This window comes from Pseudophryne corroboree, chromosome 3 (genome assembly GCF_028390025.1).
Source record: "Pseudophryne corroboree isolate aPseCor3 chromosome 3, aPseCor3.hap2, whole genome shotgun sequence".
NCBI lineage: Eukaryota > Metazoa > Chordata > Amphibia > Anura > Myobatrachidae > Pseudophryne > Pseudophryne corroboree.
This window is the reverse complement of record NC_086446.1, coordinates 637,059,951-637,087,648: the sequence shown is the minus strand read 5'-3', so window position 1 is coordinate 637,087,648 and position 27,698 is coordinate 637,059,951. Positions and strand designations below refer to the sequence as shown.

At 44.6% G+C, this 27,698-nt stretch overlaps 1 protein-coding gene across 2 annotated transcripts in view; it reads left to right on the top strand.

Moving 5' to 3' along the window:
• PCDH15 (protocadherin related 15) overlaps positions 1-27,698 on the top strand; it is a 2,278,876-nt gene that overhangs the window by 875,166 nt on the left and 1,376,012 nt on the right. For both annotated transcript variants that reach the window (XM_063961739.1, XM_063961738.1), the window contains exon 7: positions 13,774-13,890. In XM_063961739.1, coding sequence (XP_063817809.1) covers positions 13,774-13,890 — 117 coding nt within the window. The remainder of the gene's footprint in view (positions 1-13,773; positions 13,891-27,698) is intronic.

Genomic DNA, 27,698 nt, shown 5'->3' with positions numbered 1-27,698 from the left:
AATGAGAGGCAGTGGGTATGAGTTTTTAATCGTGATACGGTTCAATTCCCTGAAGTCGATGCAGGGTCGCAACGAACCGTCCTTTTTACCCACAAAGAAGAACCCCGACCCAACTGGAGACTGTGAAGGTCTGATAAATCCCTTAGCCAAGTTCTCCTGAATGTACTCTGCCATAGCCTGAGTCTCAGGACGTGACAGGGAGTACATTCTGCTCTTGGGAAGCTTAGCATTTGGCAACAAATCAATGGCACAGTCATAGGGGCGATGGGGAGGTAGTACCTCTGCAACTTTTTTGGAGAACACGTCCGCAAAATCTGCATAACACCCTGGCAATCCTGGCAAACTTAGCTGCGAGAGCCTGACTGGAAGGCTCAAGCAACTACTGAAACAATCAGTACCCCAACTAAGAATCTCCCCAGAGACCCAGTCAAATTGAGGATTGTGGGCCCTTAACCAGGGTAACCCCAACACCAATGGGGCAAAAGTACAGACAGTCACATAAAAGGACAATTTTTCAGAGTGTGTGGCTCCAATAAACAAAGAAATCTGGCTAGTGCAAGAGGTAATTTTACCTTGGGATAATGGTTCCCCGTTTAACCCACAAATCTCAATTTCCGATGCCAAGGGTACTAAGGGAACAGAGTGTTTCAGGGCGAATTGGCGGTCCATAAAAACCCCGTCGGCCCCACTGTCCACAAAGGCCTCAGTCTTGACAGTTTGACCGAGGATCTTCAAGGTCACCGGAATGATAAAAGTCTTCTTGGGAAATTCTGACTTCTGGCCTGACAGGATATTTCCCATCACCCTCAGGCCCTGAAGTTTTCCGGCTTTTCTGGGCATGATACTACCACATGACCTTTATTCCCACAGTACAAACACAACCCCTGCTGTCTCCTCCGCGTCTTCTCACGCGAGGAGAGGCGGGTAGCCCCAATCTGCATAGGCTCCTCGGAAAATTCCTCAGACTCTGAGGTTCCCTTGGGAAGGAAGGAAATCTCAGTCTCCCTTTCAAGCCTACGCTCTCTCAGCCGTCTATCCACCCGGATGGATAACTGCATGAGCTGATCCAAGCTATCAGGCAAGGGATATTGTACCAGTTGGTCCTTTATCTGGTTAGAAAGACCTCTTCGGTACTGGTGTCTCAGGGCTGGGTCATTCCACTGGGTATCATGGGCCAACCTCCGAAACTCCGTACAGTAAACCTCAACTTGCCTTCGCCCTTGCTTATGGATCGAAATCTGAGCCTCGGCTGAAGCCGTCTTGTCAGGGTCATCATACAACATGCCCAGTGCCGTAAAAAAAGCATCAACACTTTTAAGCGACGGACAGTCAGGCTGCAACCCATATGCCCAGACCTGTGGGTCTCCTTGTAGCAAGGAAATCACTATGCCCACCCGCTGAATCTCCGACCCAGAAGACTGAGGCCTAAGCCGGAAGTATAGCTTGCAGCTCTCCTTGAAACAAAAGAACTGCGAGCGATCTCCAGAAAAACGATCCGGGAGATTTACTTTCGGCTCCTTAACCCCTGCAGGTGCTGCTGCTGCGGGAGCTCCGCCAGCAGCCTGGGAGGTGTGCATTTTAATGGACAAATCATTAAATTGTCGAGTCAGGACCTGCACCTGATCGACCACCTGTTGCAACGTATTTTGAGGGGTATGCTCCATATTCCCACAAAATTTCAACAGGAGTATTAGGCTGCTGAATATGTTATGCACACCAGTGCCTGCAGGAAAGTACTGGTGTCAGGACTGTTATGCACTCCAGTGCCTGCAGGAATGTACTGGTGTTTGAACTGTAATGCAAAACAAATGGACTTACAGACAGACTGGGGAATATGACATAACGTACACAGAAGGTGATAGGGTAACAAAATACACACAAAGTGAACAGAGAAGCCCAGAGGCTAAGGAACTGGGTATCTCCCTTGTATTAGAACTGCTCAGATGGGAAAAGCAAGATGTTGTGTTTTAATACGTAGAGAACCCGAAATGCTGTTGCTAAGGGCAACAGCAAAACCCTAAAGGGTTACCAACGGGTGTGGCAGTAAACTCCTTGGTCAGAGATGGAATGATAGACACAAGGAGAGTCTCCACAATCCTAATTCTCACTTGCAGTGCACAGGTTCAGCTTACTGCCACTAAACTGACCCCTGACACCTAGCACAGTGAGACAGGATTAGACAGGCAAGTCTTAGAATACAGCCGCAAACTTGCTAAGTTCACAGAGTAGTAACAGAACCCCAGCAAGCTAAACGACTGACTCCAGTCTTACTGCTAGGTCTGGATTGGCAGAGTGTAATACCAAATCCCCAGGCCTATTTGCAGTAAGCAACAAACAAATACAAAGCTACACAGTACTGGCTAACTTTCAGAAACTGACTAACCAACAAAGATTCAGCAGCATCTGCTTACCCTCAGAAGAGGCCTTATAAAGCAGGTGCTGTCCACGCCCCACTCAGACCTCACAGACTGTGAGCACAAAAACCAGCACCGGATCCCCTGCCATGCACAGAGCCTATAACCACTGCACAGCAAAAGACCCGAACCGGAGTATCAGCTGCGCTCAGGTCACTCCGCTAGCACTTGTCTCCCGGTTGCCATGACGACGTGGCAGCACAGGGCAGGAGACCCTAACACTTACATAAAAATAACTAGTCCTATAATAAGACTGCATAGGAGACCACAAATAGGTTGAACTCGATGGACAATTGTCTTTTTTCAACCTTAGTTACTATGTTACAATGAAATCCACTGAGTGCCACCTGGTTCCTGCACCTTGTTGGGGGGACAAGCAAATTCAATATTATATATATATATATATATATATATATATTAGTAATATGCAGGGAGAACGGACTTCAATACATTACAAATATATACTGTGATTACAGCAAAGGTGTTCTAACGTTTCTGAATTTTATTCCTTCAGGCTCTCTGAAGAAGGAATGAAATTCCAAACTGTTAGAACACATTTGCTGTAATCAAAGTATGGATTATTAATGTACTGAAGTCAGTTTAGATGCTGTCTCCTTCCATATTACAATTATTGTATTATCTTTGGATGGCATCGGGGCACCTTTAACCTTGGCCAGAGTGCTGGATTCATTGGATTGTAATGTGAGTAAGCTGCACTACTGTGTGGTGTAATTTGTTTTGGGGGTACTATTGTGTTGCCACACCTCTTTTTCAGCACGAGCACCTTCCCTATTTCAATTATAGGGAGGAAGGGGGGGATGGCAGGGGGGCACCAGATCCTTGCTTTGCCAGGGGCGCTCGGACCCCTGGATACACCCCTTCATAGACCTATAAGAATGTAGCTGTTAATACAATGAATTGTCAGTTTTTAGCAATTTGCTTTTCCAAATACATTGACATAACATTTAAAATAGTTTCTACAAAATTTTACTTAAGGTTTAAAGCTAACAACAGTTTTAAGCCTATTACATTTTCCCTTTTCCACAAGCTCTTCACGTTGTGTAGATACCTCAAGGTATCTTTATCAGTACTATAAATATTTCGGAAGCATACAGTATGTTTTGGAAAATGAGTGTTAAATTTGCTAGCAGCTGTTCTTAATCATAAGCTGTGAACTGATCCTCTTTGGATTTTCCAGTGGTTGAGTGGGTCTTAATTTTTTCATTTGGGTAATAAAAAAGAAAAAACAAGCTTTGGGAGACATGGAATATTGGCGTTCTCTTTAACTATTGACTTTATCAGGAGAAACTACAGTTAACATTAATCCCTGATATAGCCTTACTGAAATTACCTACTTAAAAATCACACGTGCACCTGCATCCTACTGTATATGCATAAAGCCTTGTTTAAAATTGTATAGTTCCATTCTCAATTTATGTGAATGGTGAAATAGAGCTCTTCTCTTCTTACTACAGAAGGACATATTTATCACATTATGGGTAAATAGTATGTAAGGGCACATTAATTACAATTATTATTTTACTACAGTTGAACTAAAAATTAGATATTCTTTCTCTCCTTTGTTATATAATTTTCTAATATATACTATAACAATATGGTCTATTTGTAGTCATTTGCAAATTTATTATCGCAATTTAGTGGCAATTCCAATGCTTATTTTGAAAGTATACTATAAAATGGATTTGTGTTCCTTTTTTTTTTTTTTATTACAAGAATCCTATAAGTTATATTGTATATCCAATTATGTCCCCTTCTTATACAGTGCAGGATGTAATTCTGTCTGACAAAAGACTTTATAAAAAGTTTGTATAAAGAAACCTGATTACTCTAATGAACATTTTTCATACAGAGCGTAAAAAGAATTAAGACTGAATGCAGCCTAATCTTTTATGATATACTTGGCTGTATACTTTTTCATAAATTATCTACCAATGCTTTGTAGAACTATAAGAACTATTACTTTGTCTGCAGGCTGCAGAATGTTGCTCATTCACATTGTCATATGGCCATTCTTTATGACTACAGACCTCATACAAAGAGCAATTTGACCAATCATATTTTTGCCAAATTGTACTGACCTGGTGATTTAAGTATAGGACAGTGACCACACCCACATGACAATATAGTACATCATTCAGTATAATTTTCTACCATTTACAGTCAAATGTGATTCAGTAGTTATTACAGTTTGTGTAGTTGCCACATTGGAGTTCACGCATATTTAATACAATGATTTGATTGTATCTCTGCTTTGCACAAGATCTGTGTCTCTCATCTGCATGGATTACTCTCTCCCATTCACAATTGCAGGACTATCTTTGGGCAGTATCTACCCTATGGAATGCCCTCCCACACACAATAAGACTCTCCTCTACCCTCCAAGCTTTCAAGCGTTCCCTGGAAGCTTACCTCTTCAGGCAAGCTTATCAAATTCCTGGACCGCCCACATTAGGGCAGTACGGATGGTGTAATGGTTAGCATTACTGCCTCACAGCACTGAGGTCATGGGTTCGATTCCCACCATGGCTCTAACTGTATGGAGTTTGTTTATTCTCCCCATACTTGTGTGGGTTTCCTCCGGGTACTCCGGTTTCCTCCCACAATCCAAAAATATACTGGTAAGTTAACTGAATCCCAACAAAATTAACCCTAGCGTGAATGTGTGTTTGTGTTCATGTGATAGGGAATATAGATTGTAAGCTCACTGGGGCAGGGACTGATGTGAATGGCCAACTATTCTCTGTAAAGTGCTACAGTAGATGTGTGCACTATAGAAATAACTATTAATAATAATAATAACCTCCAGAAGCATTCACATCTTATTACATCCCACCAGGACTGTCTTTGCAATCTTGTTGGACCTTTATGCTTTAGATCATGTGTCTTCAACCTGTGTTCCTCCAGCTGCTGTGAAACTACACATCCCAGCATGCCCTGTCACAGTTTTGCTACTAGGTTATGCTAAAACTGAGGCAGGGCATGCTGGGATGTGTAGTTCCACAGCAGCTGGAGTGCTACAGGTTGAAGACCCATGCTTTAGATAGTGCCTTTCCTGGTTTATTCTTCCAATTTCCCTATCGATTGAAAGCTTGCCTTCCTACCTCTATGTCTGTCTGTTTTTTTTTATTTAAACTGTTTTTATTAGGGCAGCAGACAAATCATTAGAACAGTATATTCCAAGAATAGGAGACATATCATCGCATAACATGTAGGTCAGTACACTACACTGTACAATACACTGTAAGCACCTAAGGGGTGAATAAAAAATAGTCTGACGATTTTTCCAACATCAAAAATATAAAAAGAAAACCTCATAAACATACAGCTGAGGAAAATATGGAAAAGAAGAGGAAAGGAAAAGAAGAAAAGAAAAGGGAAGGAGAAGCTGTGAGACGTAGGGGGAGGTGAGAATATCTGCATAGAAAGGATGAGTCTTGTGGGAGAGAAAAGGGAGGGCTTATTCAATTAGAGATCCAAAACATGTTAAGGAGATATCAGGATAGACAACGGGAGACAAACTAAGTAGCTATAAAGGACCGGTATACAGGTGACTCCTTGAACTCGAACCAGGGGAACAAGGTGGTCGTAAAGTTAATGGTCTTTCCCGTTGAGATGGAGATAAGGTCTTCCATATCCAAAAAGTAATCGATCTTTTTAAACCATAGCTTAATCGATGCCGGAGATGTGGATCTCCAAAGACTCGGGATAACCGCCTTGTCAGCGTTGCTAAGATGTCTTAATAGGGAGCATTTGTAGGAGTGAACACCCGCTGGGGTGTAGTTGAGAAACCAAAATTCTGGGCCTTTAGGGACTATGTCCCCCATTATCTACTCAGAGCATTTGAACACTTCTCTCCAAAATGGGGTTATGAGAGGGCATTCCCACCATATGTGCCTAAAGCTCCCTGGGGCTCCTTTACATCTCCAACAAAGGTTTGAGAGAGAGGGAAACATCTTATTAAGGACAAGGGGAGTCCTATACCACCTATAAATGAGTTTGTAAAGAGTCTCCATTGTCGATAGACATAATGAGCTCGCCTGGGTGTTACGAAATATGGATTCCCAATTGGCCTGCGTAACTAGCCCTGGCAAATCTCTCTCCCAGGAAGACATAAAGGCAGGGGGTTGCGGAAACAGGTCTTCAATAATAAGGGCATAAATTTGGGAGATTGTATGTGTAGGAGATCTAGGAGAGACACACAGTTTTTCGAAAGTGGTGAGATCTCTAGTTATATCAGAGAAGTTCCTAGAAGAAGTTATAAAATGATGAGCTTGAAGGAACGTCCAAAAATCAGAGCTGGATATATTCCAGAGAGATTGAATATCTGAAAATGATCGCACCCCGCCCAAACTCACCAGCTGACCGACCCTGAAAAACCCAGCCTTCTCCCACTGAGCAAAGGCTGTCCCATGGAGACCTGGAGCAAATTCAGGATTGTGAAGAAAGGAAGTTAAGGGGGACCATTTTGAGGATATATGGCTCTTAGCCCTCAGCTTGGACCACAATTTAAGTGTGGGGGAGACCATGGGGTGAGTAACCTTTGGAAGGATAGGTAGCCATGGCGCAATTTTGATATAATGTGGGAGACATCCCTCCTCCAGCAAAACCCACTGTTTGCAATCTTTGGCCCGTGACCATTCCAAAATCCTATTCAAATGAACTGCATGGTAATAGCTAGAAATATGTGGGAGCTGTTGTCCACCTTGATGTTTTCTCCTAAATAGAATGTCATGTTTAAATCTAGGTGTGTTGCAACCCCAAACAAAGGCACGGATAAGATTCTGGACATCTCGGAACCAAAGTAGAGGGATGTGTATAGGGAGGGTTTGGAGGAAGAATAATATCCTAGGGAGGGTATTCATTTTGACTACATTAATTCTGCCAAACCACGATAATCATAGTTTCTTCCACCTCTGAAAGTCCAGGTGGAGTCTCGTCAATAAGGGGGTAAAGTTTAAGGAGAATAGTTTGGATAAATCATTGGAGAGTAGTATCCCCAAATATTTTAATTTGTGGTCGTGCCAAGCAAAGGGGAAGGAGCTTTTCAAACCTTCTATCACAGCAGGAGTAGTAGTCAGGTTCATTGCAATAGATTTAGAGTAATTTATCTTAAAATTAGAGAGGGCTCCGAACCTATCGAATTCTGCCATCAGATTTGGTAGCGAAGTGACCAGGTTTGAGATTAAAGCGAGTAAGTCGTCGGCATATAGAGCCAATTTGTATTTGGTCCCCTTCAACACCAAACCCGAAATATTAGGATTAGCCCTGATGCCTCGGGCCAAAGCTTCCATGCATAAAACAAAGAGTAGTGGGGATAGTGGGCATCCCTGTCTTGTGCCGTTGGATATTAAAAAGGAATCGGAAAGGGAGCCATTAATTCTAATTTTGGTGGATGGAGAAGTATAAAGAGATAAGATTCTATGGAGACAGGCATTGCCAAGCCCTAGATGTTTCAGGATGCCAGATAAGAAGTCCCAGTCCACCCTGTCAAACGCTTTTTCAGCATCGGTCGACAATATAATTGAGGGGGACGTAACCTGGCCAGCATAATGAATCATATTAAGCGCTTTAGTGGTGTTATCCCTGGCCTCTCGGTCTCCATGAATCAAACCAGGCAATAATAGTTTAAGGCGATTCACAATCAGTTTGGCAAAAAGTTTTATATCTAGGTTTAATAGTGAGATTGGTCTATAACTAGAGCAGAGACTGGGGTCTTTGCCCTCCTTAGGTTTAACTGTAATGTGGGCTTCAAGGGACTGAGGGGAGAAATGTGAGTTTTCTGATATAGTGTTAAAGGCTCTCGTAAGAAGAGGGGTCAATTTCTCCTTGAAAGCTTTATAGTAGGCAATTGTGTATCCATCAGGGCCCGGACTTTTGCCATTGGGAGAGGAATAAATAACTTTCATAACCTCCTCAGTAGAGAAGGGGCCTTCTGCCTCCGTTGTGGACAGACTAGGGAAGTCAAGGGACTTTAAGTAATCTGATATAGCCGCGCGGTGGGATAGCTTATCTGCCCTTCCTGATGGACCGGAAAGGTTGTATAACATGGAATAATATGTCTGAAAGGCCTTAGCAATTTGAAGTGTCTCGTGTTGGGGTTGACCATGACCATCTTTAATTGAATGGATAAAAGTGAGTGCACGTTGTTCTCTGAGAGCTTTGGCCAACAATTTCCCTGGTTTGTTGCCCCATTGATAATATCTGCTATGGCATTTCCGATATGAAAATTTAACTCTATCAGAGAGTAGTTTATTCAGATCAGCCCTAGCGATCTCAAGATCAGAATAATGTTGAGGGGTTTGGTATTTCTCATGTAAGAGTTCGAGGGTTTTTATCTTAGATAATAGATCATATCAAATGTTTTCCCTCTGTTTTTTTACGAAAAGAGCCTAATTGAATACATACCCCCCTTATGACACATTTATGTGCTTCCCAGACTGAGACCTTAGAAATATCGTCAAAGTCATTAGTACAGATGTAAGAGTCAAAGGCGGCGTCAATTCGAGATCGGCACTCCGTGTCTTGTAATAAGGTGTCGTTAAAACGCCAAGACCATTGGCGACGTGTACATGACGGCAGGCGTATTGTAAGGTTTACAGGAGCATGGTCTGACCATACAATTTGTCCTATAGATGTCTCGGCTAAAAGATGTAGGTGTCGGTGGCTCAGAAATAGATAATCAATCCTGGAGTATGTCTGATGTGGGTGCGAAAAAAAAGAATAATCTACTTCAGCAGGGTGTGTCAATCTCCAAGTATCAATCAGCTGGTGGTCGAGCAAGGTACGCCTCACCCTCCTATACTCCTTCTCCGGTCTATAGGAAATCTTTTTAGAGGTGTAGTGGAGGGGATCAAGGGTCCAGTTTAAGTCGCCTCCCATCACTACTACTCCTTCAAGGAGAGTCACACTGCAAAGTACATCACTAACTAACAATGCTAATAGCAATGTCAGAAAAAGAACCGCTGCAAAAGGGGCAGGAGCGGATTCCTGCCGACTCCCAACCCTAAGAGACAGGGATGCAGCATAATGGGGGTCCTACGGGGGGCCAAGGACAGCGACCACCCACGGTATAGAAATCAATTAAATGTAAAGAATCACCAAGGAGTGCAAATGCGCACAATATGGACATATAGAAAAAAATATTTTCTTTAAACCTTTCTGCAAATCTTCTAGAAAAACTGTAAAATTATATAAAGGGATATTATCACTGAAATATATATGCAGCTTAACCACAATCAAAAATACATTCCAACGATAACCTATCACTAAACTATGAAACCGTTACAAAACCGATCTCACATGGGAGCATCATATTGCAACAGTAAGGAGAAAAACCAAGGATGCAGCAGCATTAACAGGAGAATTCACATCAATACAAGACATCGTCACTCAATCATGGAGGCTCCAGGGATCGTGAGCTGGCAGGATGACTTCCTCGTGACCGAGGGGAACGAACTTGTTGCCACACGTCGTCTGGAGGAATAACAGCAGGCAAATCCGTCTGGTAGTGAAAAGCTTCCCAATCAGGTAATAGCACTGGGGGCAAACCCAGAGTTGAGGAGAAGGCCTGTAGATCCGAGGGTCTGGAGAGAGTAGCAACCTTGCCATTATGAGAAACCTGAAGAGAAAAGGGAAGCCCCATCTGTATTTCAGTTCAAGTTTCCTCAGGGAATCTGTGAGGGGTTTCAAGGCCTGACGCTGTTGTAGGGTCGACCATTGAAGATCCGGAAATAACTGAATCCTGGTGCCTTGAAAGTCAATACCATCCAGTTGGCGGGCCTTTCTCATTATCTCCTCCTTTTGAACATAATAGTGAAGCCTGCAAATCACATCTCGCGGACTGTCAGATGGTATGCCACGGGGACGGAGAGCACGGTGCGCCCTGTCAAATACAATGTCCTTGTTCGAGTCTAGGTCAATAAGTTCTCCAAATATCGTGGTTAAAGCATTCGTCAGATCAGCCTGTTGGACACTCTCGGGGAGACCTCTGACCCTGATATTATTCCGCCAGCCGCGGTTGTCCATATCCTCAAAACGAGATTTGAGAAAGGAGATATCATTCCTCTGAAGCGAAAGCACCTCCCGAAATTTGGTAAGGGTATCGATGCCAGATGACTCGTGTCGCTCCAGCACGTCTACACGGGACGCGATTTGAGACATATCCTGTCGAATCGCTGTCACTTCCTGCTGGATGGTGGAAAGTAAGTGAGTCTCAAGAGCCGTAAAGTCTTGTTTTGTGGGAAGTGATCTAACATGAGACAGAATCTCGCTGATCTCTGCAGACAAAGAGGAGGCCATTGAGGGCTGCGTGTCCCTGGGGGACGACATGCCGTCTATCAGAGAATGTAGAATCGGAGAGGCCGGAGCGGCAAAGGTAGCGGCTGGGCCAATGGTAGGCAGAGTTAGGAACTGACGAAGATCGGACGAATGGCGGGCCGCAGGAGACGGAGTTGCGTCTGGCTTGGTCTCGGCCTTCTTTTTCTTCGTGCTTCTCACCATGAGATCGGTCTGCAAGCAAGTGGAGCAGTGTTACACTTTCATATGACCTTGGTAATGTACAAACACGTGGGCCGTCGCCGTGCCTTAGGGTGACATCAGGCAGGCAGACACATAGCTTGGGGGCTGCGCTGTCGACCTCAGCAGCACTACTTCAGGGCACGGTCCAGTCAGTATGTAATTATATAATTATAATTATAAGGCACCGTGCGCCAGTCTCCGGAGTCCCGAGTCCCCCCAGATCAGATGGGCCGGGCTGGTGATGAAAGCAGTGGTAGGAAGGCAGCTCTGTGAGCTTCACCTCCAGGATGGAGTGCAGCTCATTGTCTGTCCCCTCCCAACCCCCCCCCCCCCCTGCTGGAGCCCCTTAGCTCACAGATCCAATAGATCTACTTACATTGGGGCCCAGCAGGAGAGAAGCAGAAGGGAGACGGAAGTGTGCCTGAAAGACGGCCGCCGGGCGTCCCGCGGCCCCGTCTGGATGCAGCTGGTCCCAGCATCCCTCAGCGTCTCCAGGCGGCAATGCGTGTCAGAGGGCAGCAGGGCGCATCTTCTAGCCACGGCTAACGGCAGCGGGAGTAGCGCGGGTCCAGGTGACAATCACGGCCGGACTCGGAGGTCTCTGGAAGCGCCTCTGGGTCGGGGAGTAACTCGAGGCCCCGGCTTGTGGAAGCCCTGAAGGCCGCAATTCGCGGGAACAGCAGGTACTGTTCCCCGATTACGCGGCACAAACAGGGGCGCTGCAGGGAGTACAGGGGGGTCAGAGAGGCCACTGAGGGAGCACAGTAACGGGCTAATAAAAGAAAAATAAGCCCCAGAACTCAGGAGCCCATCCAAGACTTGCCTGCTCCCTTCAGCAGCCAGGCCACGCCCCCCCCCCCTATGTCTGTCTGTTATTACCCAGTTTTGTTTTATCACTGTTGTTTCCAATTGTAAAAGGCAATGGAATATGCTGCACTATATAAAAAACTGTAAGAAATACAAAATAAACCACATTAAAATGATTACACTCAAGAGCAAAGTTCATTACAGATACTATGATACTTTTTTCCTAATGTCTTCATAATGTTTGATTTGTTTTTTAAATGCCAACATATTTAGTAAATAAAATCAGCAAATGCTATTGCCACATTGCAGGGAAAATCCAATAATGTTTTGTTAAATCAACATCGACTTTCTAGAAGGATATAGTGAAGAGTTGTTTTTCCTCTTCAGCTTTACATGCTCAATGCATTGAGAGTTCAAATTTCATAGCCTGTCTTCAAACCATAATAGACTTTCCTGTGACTTCCTACTGTTCATCCAAATAGCTTTTGCTGGTTTTTGCTCCCATCCGCTGCCTAGAGTTGATTCTAAATGTCAAGGTCTAACTTGTGCTGTAATATGCTTGGTTCTTGTGTATTTTCAAACTTCATTTACCAGCTAATTGAAGCTAGAGTATTTTTACGAACTATAATTCTAAGTTATAAGTAAATATGTTTTTCAATTGGTTTTATTTTAGAACTATTCGGGCTAAATAAAACACAACACAAAACAAAAAAAAAGTAAATGAAGTTTCACATTGCCTAATAAGGTTTATAGTTGTTTTACGTGTCTATTAAAAATTGACACATTTTATTTCAAGGTGACATTGGGCCTAATTCAGCGATTTCTGCACTTCTGCGCATGTGTGCATGCAGCTGCGTGCATGTGTGAGGACTTTAACTGCATTCGTATGTGAATGCAGTTTAAGAGCCAGTGAGGGGTGTCGACGGGGCAGCATTGCAGTGTTTTTGAGGTGGCAAAGTGGCAATGGTGTGTGCGGTCCGGAAAATGGAGGCGTGTCTGGACCATTTGTCGGTGGGCCACAGGGGCTGTGTGACATCACATTCAGATGCTGCAACACAAAACATGGCGACCCTGCGACTGCCTTCACAGCTAGGCTGCAAAGGCAGAGGGCTACCCTTAATATGCGATCGCTTTGCTCTCTAGTGAAGCGCTCACATTTCAGCGGTGGAGGGGAGGAGGTGATGGGGACACAGGAGAAGAATGGGTGGGGACTTAAGGAAGGGAGGGAGTAGGGACATGTTGACAAGTGCCAGGGGAGTGACCACTCACCACAGAATACAGAATCAGTAGGGCATGCCTCCTTGATAGCAAGGACCATCCCCAAGCATCACTGCAATCTACGTCATATTCACGAATAATTCATGCCATTGCTTGATGGTGGATGGGCCCCAAGAACAAACTGAAAGATTGATCCCTAGGTGGAGAGGAAGGGGTGCTAGGCCCTCTAATAGGGCATCCAGCTCTGCAGAGTAGACTGGAATAGTTATGACATTTTGCTTTGTACCTGAGTGATGTCTCAAATTCCTGGTGAACTGATAGGTTAACCATTGGATCAGCCCAAATGTCTGCATGTGACAGGCATATTTTAAATAGAATATTTAATTTCTGTCCGGTCTGCCGCTTGGCATTGCATAGCAAATATAAATAATGTACAAGCTGTGGAGTGAAGCGTATGCTGTACATTTACATAGAGATGATTAAAAAAACAAGGACTCAAACAGAGGTAAGAAGGGAAGCTGCTGCGTGGCATGTAAAGAAGAACACAGTGCTGGTTCTATGTGAGACCTATAGTATAATATAATTGAAATTTGGAATTGAAGTGTATCTGGTTTTAGAATTTTCTGACATAAGTATTTTAGCTGTCAAGGCAAGCAGACATGGTTTTTATTATTACGTTTAAATTAAACTGCACTTAATGGAATTGATCTAGAAATGTCTATATGAATTTGATAGCTACCATTTCCAGTTGCTCATTATATTTCAAGTTAGATTTCAAAATATATTTCTTTTTCAGTTAACCCCAGTTGGTACCACAATCTTCACTGGATTTGCAGACAATGGTGCTAGAGACATAGATGATGGTCCTAATGGTCAGATTGAATATTTTATCCAGTATAACCCCAATGATACTGTAAGTATAACCTTTATTTGACTTTTACAGTATTTTTGTTACATACTTTACACAGAATGGAGCATAGCACATTGCTGTATAAATCAGCACTTCATATACAACGGATGGTAGTGCTTGTGCTTGCTTCCATGTGGACTTGTGTGATCTTGCCACTTGTTCTGCTCCTGGATGGGCAGAACGGCATGGGACAGGTTCATACTGTTACAGTATAGGTCATGTACAGTAAGGCATGCTTGCAAACCAATGCAAACCTAGAAACAGACACATTTAGGTGCAGGTATTGGAGGAGGAGGAGAAGGATGATGATGACAACAGTCACCACCACTAGCAAACCATTTGTGATTGGCTGTTTATAAGTTCCTGGCTGACACTGATTGGAACAGTTTGTCACTCATGCATAGATTATGGTTTTGTGTTTAAACTCATTTTTAAATTGACAGATGGTTTGCTGTTTCTGCTGAATTAAAGAAGCTTTTGTGGTTTAAGTGACATTTAATACCATATACGTTTTCTGTAGAGATGTGCACCGGAAATTTTTCGGGTTTTGTGTTTTGGTTTTGGATTCGGTTCCGCGGCGTGTTTTGGATTCGGACGCGTTTTGGCAAAACCTCCCTGAATTTTTTTTTATTGGATTCGGGTGTGTTTTGGATTCGGGTGTTTTTTTTACAAAAAACCCTCAAAAACAGCTTAAATCATAGAATTTGGGGGTCATTTTGATCCCATAGTATTATTAACCTCAAAAACCATAATTTACCCTCATTTTCAGTCTATTCTGAACACCTCACAATATTATTTTAGTCCTAAAATTTGCACCGAGGTTGCTGGATGGCTAAGCTAAGCGACACAAGTGGCCGACACAAACACCTGGCCCATCTAGGAGTGGCACTGCAGTGTCGGGCAGGATGGCACTTCAAAAAAATAGTCCCCAAACAGCACATGATGCAAAGAAAAAAAGAGGCGCACCAAGGTCGCTGTGTGACTAAGCTAAGCGACACAAGTGGCCGACACAAACACCTGGCCCATCTAGGAGTGGCACTGCAGTGTCAGACAGTATGGCACTTAAAAAAATTGTCCCCAAACAGCACATGATGCAAAGAAAAAATGAAAGAAAAAAGAGGTGCAAGATGGAATTGTCCTTGGGCCCTCCCACCCACCCTTATGTTGTATAAACAGGACATGCACACTTTAACGAACCCATCATTACAGCGACAGGGTCTGCCATATGACTGTGACTGAAATGACTGGTTGGTTTGGGCCCCCACCAAAATAGAAGCAACCAATCTCTCCTTGCACAAACTGGCTCTACAGAGGCAAGATGTCCACCTCATCATCATCCTTCGATTCCTCACCCCTTTCACTGTGTACATCCCCCTCCTCACAGATTATTAATTCATCCCCACTGGAATCCACCATCTCAGATTCCTGTGTACTTTCTGGAGGCAATTGCTGGTGAATGTCTCCACGGAGGAATTGATTATAATTCATTTTGATGAACATCATCTTCTCCACATTTTCTGGAAGTAACCTCGTACGCCGATTGCTGACAAGGTGAGCGGCTGCACTAAACACTCTTTCGGAGTACACACTGGAGGGAGGGCAACTTAGGTAGAATAAAGCCAGTTTGTGCAAGGGCCTCCAAATTGCCTCTTTTTCCTGCCAGTATACGTCTGACGTGCCTACATGGATGCGGTCACTCATATAATCCTCCACCATTCTTTCAATGATGACAGAATCATATGCAGTGACAGTAGACGACATGTCAGTAATCGTTGGCAGGTCCTTCAGTCCGGACCAGATGTCAGCACTCGCTCCAGACTGCTCTGCATCACCGCCAGCGGGTGTGCTCGGAATTCTTAGCCTTTTCCTCGCACCCCCAGTTGCGGGAGAATGTGAAGGAGGAGCTGTTGACGGGTCACGTTCTGCTTGACATGACAATTTTCTCACCAGCAGGTCTTTGAACCTCTGCAGACTTGTGTCTGCTGGAAAGAGAGATATAACGTAGGTTTTAAATCTAGGATCGAGCATGGTGGCCAAAATGTAGTGCTCTGATTTCAACAGATTGACCACCCGTGAATCCTGGTTAAGCGAATGAAGGGCTCCATCCACAAGTCCCACATGCCTAGCGGAATCGCTCTGTTTTAGCTCCTCCTTCAATGTCTCCAGCTTCTTCTGCAAAAGCCTGATGAGGGGAATGACCTGACTCAGGCTGGCAGTGTCTGAACTGACTTCACGTGTGGCAAGTTCAAAGGGTTGCAGAACCTTGCGCAACGTTGAAATCATTCTCTACTGCGCTTGAGTCAGGTGCATTCCCCCTCCTTTGCCTATATCGTGGGCAGATGTATAGGCTTGAATGGCCTTTTGCTGCTCTTCCATCCTCTGAAGCATATAGAGGGTTGAATTCCACCTCGTTACCACCTCTTGCTTCAGATGATGGCAGGGCAGGTTCAGGACTGTTTGCTGGTGCTCCAGTCTTCGGGACGCAGTGGCTGAATGCCGAAAGTGGCCCGCAATTCTTCGGGCCACCGACAACATCTCTTGCACGTCCGTGTCGTTTTTTAAGTAATTCTGCACCACCAAATTCAATGTATGTGCAAAACATGGGACGTGCTGGAATTTGCCCAGATGTAATGCACGCACAATATTGCTGGCGTTGTCCGATGTCACAAATCCCCAGGAAAGTCCAATTGGGGTAAGCCATTTTGCGATGATGTTCCTCAGTTTCCGTAAGAGGTTGTCAGCTGTGTGCCTCTTATGGAAAGCAGTGATACAAAGCGTAGCCTGCCTAGGAACGAGTTGGCATTTGCGAGATGCTGCTACTGGTGCCGCCGCTGCTGTTCTTGCTGCGGGAGGCAATACATCTACCCAGTGGGCTGTCACAGTCATAGAGTCCTGAGTCTGCCCTGCTCCACTTGTCCACATGTCCGTGGTTAAGTGGACATTGGGTACAACTGCATTTTTTAGGAAACTGTTGACTTTTTTTCTGACGTCTGTGTACATTTTCGGTATCGCCTGCCTAGAGAAATGGAACCTAGATGGTATTTGGTACCGGGGACACAGTTCCTCAATCACGTCTCTAGTTGCCTGTGAATTAACAGTGGATACCGAACACACGTTTCTCACCACGCAGGCTGACAAGACCAGAGTTATCCGCTTTGCAGCAGGATGACTGCTGTGATATTTCATCTTCCTCGCAAAGGACTGTTGGACAGTCAATTGATTACTGGAAGTAGTACAAGTGGTCTTCCGACTTCCCCTCTGGGATGACGATCGACTCCCAGCAGCAACAACAGCAGCGCCAGCAGCAGTAGGTGTTATACTCCAGGATGCATCGGAGGAATCCCAGGCAGAAAAAGGACTCGTCAGACTTGCCAGTGACATGGCCTGCAGGACTATTGGCTTTCCTGTGTAAGGTGGAAATTGACACTGAGGGAGTTGGTGGTGTGGTTTGCAGGAGCTTGGTTACAAGAGGAAGGGATTTAGTGGTCAGTGGACTGCTTCCGCTGTCATCCAAAGTTTTTGAACTTGTCACAGACTTCTGATGAATGCAGTCCAGGTGACGTATAAGGGAGGATGTTCCTAGGTGGTTAACGTCCTTACCCCTACTTATTACAGCTTGTCAAAGGCAACACACGGCTTGACACCTGTTGTCCGCATTTGTGTTGAAATAATTCCACACCGAAGAGGTGATTTTTTTTGTATTTTGACCAGGCATGTCAATGGCCATATTCGTCCCACGGACAACAGGTGTCTCCCCGGGTGCCTGACTTAAACAAACCACCTCACCATCAGAATCCTCCTTGTCAATTTCCTCCCCAGCGCCAGCAACACCCATATCCTCATCCTGGTGTACTTCAACAGTGACATCTTCAATTTGACTATCAGGAACTGGACTGTGGGTGCTCCTTCCAGCACTTGCAGGGGGCGTGCAAATGGTGGAAGGCGCAAGCTCTTCCCGTCTAGTGTTGGGAAGGTCAGGCATCGCAACCGACACAATTGGACTCTCCTTGGGAATTTGTGATTTAGAAGAACGCACAGTTCTTTGCTGTGCTTTTGCCAGCTTAAGTCTTTTCATTTTTCTAGCGAGAGGATGAATGCTTCCATCCTCATGTGAATCTGAACCACTAGCCATGAACATAGGCCAGGGCCTCAGCCGTTCCTTGCCACTCCGTGTCGTAAATGGCATATTGGCAAAATTACGCTTCTCATCAGATGCTTTCAATTTAGATTTTTGGGTCATTTTACTGAACTTTTGTTTTTTGGATTTTACATGCTCTCTACTATGACATTGGGCATCGGCCTTGGCAGACGACGTTGATGGCATTTCATCATCTTGGCCATGACTAGTGGCAGCAGCTTCAGCACGAGGTGGAAGTGGATCTTGATCTTTCCCTATTTTAACCTCCACATTTTTGTTCTCCATTTTTTAATGTGTGGAATTATATGGCAGTATCAATAGCAATGGCCTACTACTATATATACTGCGCACAACTGAAATGCACCACAGGTATGGATGGATAGTATACTTGACGACACAGAGGTAGGTAGAGCAGTGGCCTTCCATACCGTACTGCTATATATACTGGTGGTCACTGTCAGCAAACTGCAAAACTAAAATGCACCACAGGTATAGAATCTAGATGGATAGTATACTTGACGACACAGAGGTAGGTAGAGCAGTGGCCTCAATACCGTACTGCTATAAATACACTGGTTGTAACTGTCGGAAAACTACAAAACTAAAATGCACCACAGGTATAGAATCTAGATGGATAGTATACTTGACAACACAGAGGTGGGTAGAGCAGTGGCCTTCCGTACCGTACTGCTATATATACTGGTGGTCACTGTCAGCAAACTGCAAAACTAAAATGCACCACAGGTATAGAATCTAGATGGATAGTATACTTGACGACACAGAGGTAGGTAGAGCAGTGGCCTTCCGTACCGTACTGCTATATATACTGGTGGTCACTGTCGGCAAACTGCAAAACTAAAATGCACCACAGGTATAGAATCTAGATGGATAGTATACTTGACGACACAGAAGTAGGTAGAGCAGTGGCCTTCCGTACCGTACTGCTATATATACTGGTGGTCACTGACAGCAAACTGCAAAACTAAAATGCACCACAGGTATAGAATCTAGATGGATAGTATACTTGACGACACAGAGGTAGGTAGAGCAGTGGCCTTCCGTACCGTACTGCTATATATACTGATGGTCACTGTCAGCAAACTGAAAAACTAAAATGCACCACAGGTATAGAATCTAGATGGATAGTATACTTGACGACACAGAGGTAGGTAGAGCAGTGGCCTTCCGTACCGTATTGCTATATATACTGGTGGTCACTGTCAGCAAACTGCAAAACTAAAATGCACCACAGGTATAGAATCAAGATGGATAGTATACTTGACGACACAGAGGTAGGTAGAGCAGCGGCCTTCCGTACCGTACTTCTATATATACTGGTGGTCACTGTCAGCAAACTGCAAAACTAAAATGCACCACAGGTATAGAATCTAGATGGATAGTATACTTGACGACACAGAGGTAGGTAGAGCAGTGGCCTTCTGTACCGTACTGCTATATATACTGGTGGTCACTGTCAGCAAACTGCAAAACTAAAATGCACCACAGGTATAGAATCTAGATGGATAGTATACTTGACGACACAGAGGTAGGTAGAGCAGTGGCCTTCCGTACCGTACTGCTATATACACTGGTGGTCACTGTCAGCAAAACTCTGCACTGTACTCCTCCTATATAATACTGCTGGCCCCCAGTCCCCACAATAAAGCAGTGTGAGCACAGATATATGCAGCACACTGAGCACAGATATGGAGCATTTTTCAGGCAGACAACGTATACTGGTGGTCACAGGTCAGCAAAACTCTGCATTGTACTCCTCCTATATAATACTGCTGGTCCCCAGTCCCCACAATAAAGCAGTGTGAGCACAGATATATGCAGCACACTGAGCACAGATATGGAGCGTTTTTCAGGCAGACAACGTATACTGGTGGTCACTGGTCAGCAAAACTCTGCACTGTACTCCTCCTTTATAATACTGCTGGTCCCCAGTCCCCACAATAAAGCAGTGTGAGCACAGATATATGCAGCACACTGAGCACAGATATGGAGCGTTTTTAAGGCAGAGAACGGATAAAACTGGTGGTCACTGATCAGCAAAATTCTGCACTGTACTCCTATATAATACAGCTGCTCCCCAGTCCCCACAATTAAGCAATAAGCACTGCAGTTGCACAAATATTATTAATAAACGGAGAGGACGCCAGCCACGTCCTCTCCCTAACATTTCCAATGCACGAGTGAAAATGGCGGCAACGCGCGGCTCCTTATATAGAATCCGAATCTCGCGAGAATCCGACAGCGGGATGATGACGTTCGGGCGAGCTCGGGTTAACCGAGCCATATGGAAGAATCCAAGTCTGCCTCAGACCCGTGTAAAAAGGGTGAAGTTCGGGGGGGTTCGGTTTCCGAGGAACCGAACCCGCTCATCACTAGTTTTCTGCACATAAAATATGGGTACAAGTGGGACATTACTGTTAGTAACATGTGCCTGGACATAAAGTAGGTGAATGTGCAGCTGTTTCTAAATCAAAATACATCTTGAGCTCTGCATGGGGCAAATGAAATATGCTATTTTGTATGCAATTCTTTCTATTTTAGATTATGCTCATTGGCCCTCATTCTGAGTTGATCGCTAGCTGCTTTCGTTCGCAGAGCAGCGATCAGGCCAAAAAACAGCAATTCTGCGCATGTGTATGGGGCGCACTGCGCATGCACGTTGTACTTTCACAAAAGCCGATGCAGTTTTACACAAGCTCTAGCGACGCTTTTCAGTCGCACTGCTGGCCGCAGAGTGATTGACAGGATGTGGGTGTTTCTGGGTGGTAACTGACCGTTTTTGGGGAGTGTGTGAAAAAACGCAGGCGTGCCAGATGAAAACGCAGGAGTGGCTGGGAAAACGTAGGCGTGGCTGGCCGAACGCAGGGCGTGTTTGTGACGTCAAAACAGGAACTAAATAGTCTGAAGTGATCGCAAGCTAGGAGTAGGTCTGGAGCTACTCAGAAACTGCACAATATTTTTTTGTAGCAGCACTGCGATCCTTTCGTTCGCACTTCTGCTAAGCTAAAATACACTCCCAGAGGGCGGCGGCTTAGCGTTTGCACAGCTGCTAAAAGCAGCTAGCGAGCAATCATCTCGGAATGAGGGCCATTGTGTGGCAATCTCTACATTATACCCAGTATGTGTTTCCCCAACCCACATTTGTTGTGTATTTACAACACTTAATTATGTTAATTATAGAAGTAGTATTTAATTTAGTCATTAGTATCTTACCTGCTACTCATGGCAATAGGAGATTCAGCGACTTGCATAAAAAAAGTATCAAAAGTTGCTGCAAATCAAGTTTTTATCTGCACAGTTCAATAAAATGAATTTTAAAATCATCATTGTGCACTGCCACTTTCTTATTGTTTCGAAAGGTGAATCGATCAGGTTGAGAGCCAGATACAGTAGTCACGCTGTGTAATACATACCTTCCAACTTTTCAACTAATAGGGATGGGACCCTAGTGCGGCTAAGCCATGTGTGACCTAGAAAGGGGGCGTGGACTCAGGTGGGAGGGACATGGCTTCTGCCTAGTGGGTGTGGCCTTGCTCTGTAGACCCATTTTTCCATCATTTTGGGGGCGTGCCAAGCGCTCCCCAAGCAGCTGGGCAGCCCCCTGCTCAGCTCCTAGCACTGAATAGATGCAGAGCGCGTGCACTTAGCATGTATTCAGAGATCACTTGCTGCTTTGCAGAGCAGAGTAGCGGGTGATCAAAGCCTCACCCAAAAGCCCCTGCCCGCAGTACACTGTGACCTGCGTGTAAGACAGCAGGACTGTGTCTGAATAGCGGGACTGTCCCGCTGGAATCAGGACAGTTGAGAGGTAAGGGATTATAGTTTAGTAAAATTATATGTAAATGCCATGACATGATATAATTGGTGTTAGAAAATAAATATGTATTTAGTTATTATTATTATTATTATTATTATTATTATTATTATTATTATTATTAACCTTTATTTATTTGGTGCCATATGTGGTCCACAGCACCTTACAGAGGGCAAACAACAACACAGTAAAGGGTATAACAGACGTTACTGTAAATAACACTACAACTCTCGACACAGCAAATGATAGCCTGGATGAGTAAAGGGGGGATGGGTGAGTATTCAGTGCAAGTCATTGGTGGATTTAGGGGGGTGATTAAAGGGAATTGTCCCCTGTAACACACAGCCCCAACCCCACCCACTTGCTGTTCCTGTGGCCAGCAGAAGTCAGGGAAGCTGTGGGTGCCATCTGGGACCTGGCTGCATTAGACACGTTCAGTCAAGGCAGCTGAAATGGTGTCGGGTGGAACTACCCAGTGTGCGCCGACCTCTGCTACCAGCAGCAGCATAACTCCTGTCCCAGGCACTGTGTGAGGTAAGTCAGTGCCTACCTGGGAGGGAGCAGAGACTTTGCAGTACAAACCTGTTCCCAGCGTACAGTATCCCAGCATGACACAGAGAGCTCCAGGTGTGACTCACACTTCGGCACTGCTCTGCTTTCTCTAATGGCTAGATACAAAATGGTTGTCTTTGTACCACAAAGAGATTCCCAGGCAGTTCAGTATCCATTTCCTGTTTTAAAGCATTTTTATTGGGATGGAAGAGGATTATTTAGGGAAGTATGCATAGTGGAAGACCTCTTTCATTATATACTGTATCTCATTATATCTCTCGCATATATATAGACCACTGCTTGAAAATGGGAGGAGTCAGGACTGGAGAGGAGGGGTCAGGATTCATTTGAAATCCCCCCATATATGAAAAGTCTAGATCTGCCAGATGGAATTTGTGCCCATTAGTGTGAGTTTAAAGTCAATGAAAGAGGTGAGAAGAGTAAGTGGAGTAAAGGGACAGAGACCAAGGAGGAGCAGGTGTAGTTGGTGAGCAAGATTTACATTTAACTATCACAGGAGGAAAAAGGGCCCTGCTCATTCGAATTTATAATCTAGAGGGAAGGGGGATGACAGACAGTTGACATGTGGGGGTGAGCCAGAATAAGGGGAATTGAGTGCAAGAAGATAGGGCTGCAAAGATGGAAAGATGAAAAGGGTTAGGTATATACATGGTGAAATGGTTAATTTGATGACTGGTATATTTTTAAGAATACAGTAGGTAGGTTTTCAATGACTGTTTGAAACTATAGTTGTTTCTTCTTACACCCATATAACATGTAGTATGCCCGGCTAATTGCACCCTGCTGTGTCACAGCTTGGTGTATCGCATCATGACATATTGAGTCGCATTATAATGCACTAATGCCAGAGTGTCTAATACAATTTTCTGGCCATGCAAGGGTATCCGCTATACTAATTGGGGTTCCCTGTGCTCTGACGGTGAAAACAACAACAAAATAAAAAATAATTTGTGTCAACCTTTTTTATGTGGACCATTATACATGTTGACTTTTTTATTTGTTGTCCTTTTGTAGCTGAGTGTCAACCTTTTCCTTTGGTGACCTAAAGCATGATGACCATATGGGGTCAACTTAGACATTGAATCTCTTCTATACCACACACAGATAAAATAATATTCATTACAAAATCATATTGCTCCTTGCCCCTTATATTAATGGGAATTGACCACTAGCCGATGGCTATGTTAAGCATTCACCTTAACCACTAACGGAGGCCACCAATAAGAAGTTTCACACTGTTGTCTATGACTTGCTGTTCAGTGCCTGCAGTAACAGTTTAGCAGGCAGGGATACTATGCTACAAATGCCAGCATTTCCTTTTATTGGAAGCTTAAAGGGCATCTTTACACCAATACAGTTCCGTGGTATATAGTATGTGTACTGATTAGCATCATGATGAGAAGGCTGCTAGCGACAACGTCTGAAGCGATTAGTGGAAAAGCCATATCTCTGCATACATGTAGCAGATGGGAACACCACTTGTATTCATCTGCGGGATACGGTCATTAGGTCGACAACACTTAGGTCGACAGTCATTAGGTCAACCACTATAAGTTGACAGGGTTACTAGGTCGACATGGTCATTAGGTCGACATGTACTAGGTCGACAGGTCAAAAGGTCGACATGAGTTTTTCACATTTTGAAACTTTTTTGGACTTTTTCATACTTTACGATCCACGTGGACTACAATTGGGAAGCATGGTGAGTGAACACTTTGCAGAAAAAAACCTCATGTTGACCTTTTGACCTGTCCACCTAGTACATGTAGACCTAATGACCATGTTGACCTAGTGACCCTGTTGACCTAATGCATGTCGACCAATAGTGGTCGACCTAATGACTGTCGACCTAAGTTGTGTCAACCCAACGACCCATACCCTCATCTGCATACAAATTTACAATCTTTTTTTTTATATTTAGTATAGGTATACATTTAATTTGCCAGCTGTTGGGATCCCAGTAATCAGGGTACCGACAATGGAATCCTGACAGCTGGCAATGCTGGCATCCGGTATACTGGTGCCACAGGACTATTCCCACTCGTGGGTGTCCACAACACCCATAGAGTGGGTAAAGAACCTGTGGCGAGCACAGCACAGTTTTATTAGTTCCTAGCAATGGCTATTTTAGAAAGTAGACATCATTTTCAGGAATGTCATCCTAACCCAGTAACATTTATTCTTTACTGTATTGACTGGTTAAAGGCCAAGAGGACTGAAGTTCTTGTGCCCTCAACAGACAGCTTAGTTTCCCAGCTTCACAGATCACAATTTTAATCTCTTAGTCAGTCTTCCAATAATCCTGACATGTAAGTACAGGTCAATCTACAGTATACTTCAGTTTTATTTCTCATTCATTGTGCGAGTATTTAAACTGCATCACATTGTGCAGCACAATGAGGAAACTTTTGTGAATGGACTGTTCAAAAGGATAGAAATAAGAACACAAATTTTATATTTGCGCAACTTCAAGGACTGCTGCTGGAAGGAATTCTTCTAATACGGGATATGATAGGTAGTAATCAAAGCACAGTGTTGCAAAGTGCTGGCTGACAAAACAGCTTTGCTAAAATGTGTATAATGTTTGTGAAACACAGCATCTGAATAGGGAAAAAGAATAGAAAATCATGTGTGCAGAGATTATCAGAAAGGGATCTTTGGATCCCTCTACCAAAAATTTGGCTTACTGTAGCACAGAGGCTACAATGGCTTACACCATCTAAAGGGGCAAAACTCAGAAAGCTACAGTACACTTTCTGGAGACTGGTAAATTTCAGTTTGCAGGAAGCTGAAAACTGCAAATATGCCTACGTGGTTTAATGTGTACCTGCCACACACCTTATGGCTTTTAAAGGTACACTAGTCACCTGACACTGGCTGATAAATTACTAAAAAACAGCTGACACAGGTTTAGGATAATTGAGTTTACATAGGGGTGCATGAAAAAGCTTGTGGCCACAGTTAATAAGAGTTAACGAAAGATTAACCCTGCAATATACAAACAAATTGTTAGGCGCGGCGGTCATTGGCCGTGCCCTGACTGAGCCGCGCCTCTCTCCTTCCCTGTCCCCCGCACGGCGCCTAGCAACGCCAGGACGCCGTGCGCACGATAGCCGCCGGGTCCCTGGCAACGCAGGACGCCGTGCGTGCAGGGCCGCCGGGTGCATAGCAACGGGGACGCCACAGGTGGACCGCGTTCCCCGTTGCTAAGAATAGTTAATTAGGTTGCTCGTGCAGCAGGGCAGCTGCACGGCAACTAGTAATTAGGGTCTGGGGGCTGGTCCTGCTGGCCCTCCTGTTATTGGCCAGCAGGGCCTTTTTATGTGAGCCAGCACACTGCAGCCCCACCGGTGATAGCTTCTTGTATGCTGTTCCTGCCTTGCAGAACACTGTTCCTGTCAGCCGTGTTTGGTGGATCTTGCTCCCTGCCCTTTGGTTCTTTGGAGGTCCAAAGCCGGTCCTGGGAATCCTTCTAGTCCTTGCGAACCTGTTTGTCATCTGGGGTTCTCGCCCGGTTTCGTGAGTAGCGGCTTCTGCCGCGTGTTGCGGCCTATGCCGCTTAGTGTTTACTTTACTGTGAATTGGTGCATTTGCGGAGGTTTCCGCTTTCACTGTCCTCCCCGGAACTCGGCGGTGCCGTGTAGGGGAGTGGACAGTGGTTTCTTTGTAATTATTTTTCCTTTGGCGGCGTGCCGCACATACGTTTAGTTTTTAGGTAGTTTATAGCCCCTAGCGTGGTTGTTTCAGTTAGAGGTCCCCTTGTTATTACCCTGTCTCAGTTCACGCCTTGTCTCTCTTTAAGACCTGAGGGGGCATCGGAGTTGGGCAGACCTAATCCGCCCTTCAAACGCGGCTGCCATGGGCCCAAGAAACCATAGTCGTTCAGGCGTGAATTGATAACACGGGTAAGACAACGGAGGTAGGGTGCTAGGGGCTATTTCCTTCCCATTTCCTAATCCCAGCATTCCGTCTTGGTGCTCAGGACTCACTACATAAGATATCCCCTGTCCTGAGCATCAGGATCGTAACACAAATATAAAACCATAGCACTCGTCACCCCAGAAGCGGGGTGCAATGTCTGCACTCACCACTCATAGGGTGGGGTGCATGTAGCCCATGGCCACTTACTTAAATATATACAAACAGAAAATTCCGCACTCACCAAAGCAAGCTCAATTCTCTTTACAACATCAATAAAATAATGATGGGGGTTTAGGGGGTCATTCCGAGTTGTTCGCTCATTGCCGATTTTTGCTTTACTGTGATTAGTCGCTAACTGCGCATGCGCAAGGTTCGCCGAGCGCATGCGCTAAGTTATTTTACACAAAAGTGATTAGGTATTTTACTCACGGCATAACAAAGCTTTTTCATCGCTGTGCTGATCGTAGTGTGATTGACAGGAAGTGGGTATTTCTGGGCGGAAACTGGACGTTTTATGGGAGTGTGCGGAAAAACGCAGGCGTTTGAGTTGCATAAAGCAGGAGTGGCTGGAGAAACGGGGGAGTAGTTGGGAAAACGCTGGGTGTGTTTGTGACGTCAAACCAGGAACGAAAAGGACTGAGCTGGTCGCAATGGCTGAGTAAGTCTGGAGCTACTCAGAAACTGCTAAGAAATTTCTATTCGCAATTCTGCTAATCTTTCGTTCGCAATTCTGCTAAGCTAAGATACACTCCCAGAGGGCGGCGGCTTAGCATGTGCAATGCTGCTAAAAGCAGCTAGCGAGCGAACAACTCGGAATCACCCCCTTAGTTAGTGAATTGTACAATGCACGGAAGCCTGCAAACCGCTCGCCAAGGTACCCCACCTTCATGCAGGTCCTACACTATCACAGAGTCTTAAAAATGAAAACCTGGCAACTGTATTACACATAACATAACTGCAAATATGCCTACTTGGTTTAATGTGAACCTGCCACACACCTTATGGCTTTTAAAGGTACACTAGTCACCTGACACTGGCTGATAAATTACTAAGAAACAGCTGACACAGGTTTAGGATAATTGAGTTTACATAGGGGTGCATGAAAAAGCTTGTGGCCACAGTTAATAAGAGTTAACAAAAGATTAACCCTGCAATATACAAACAAATATAAAACCACAGCACTCACCACCCCAGAAGCGGGGTGCAATGTCTGCACTCACCACTCATAGGGTGGGGTGCATGTAGCCCATGGCCACCTACTTAAATATATACAAACAGAAAATTCAGCACTCACCAAAGCAAGCTCAATTCTCTTTACAACATCAATAAATAAATGATGGGGCTTTA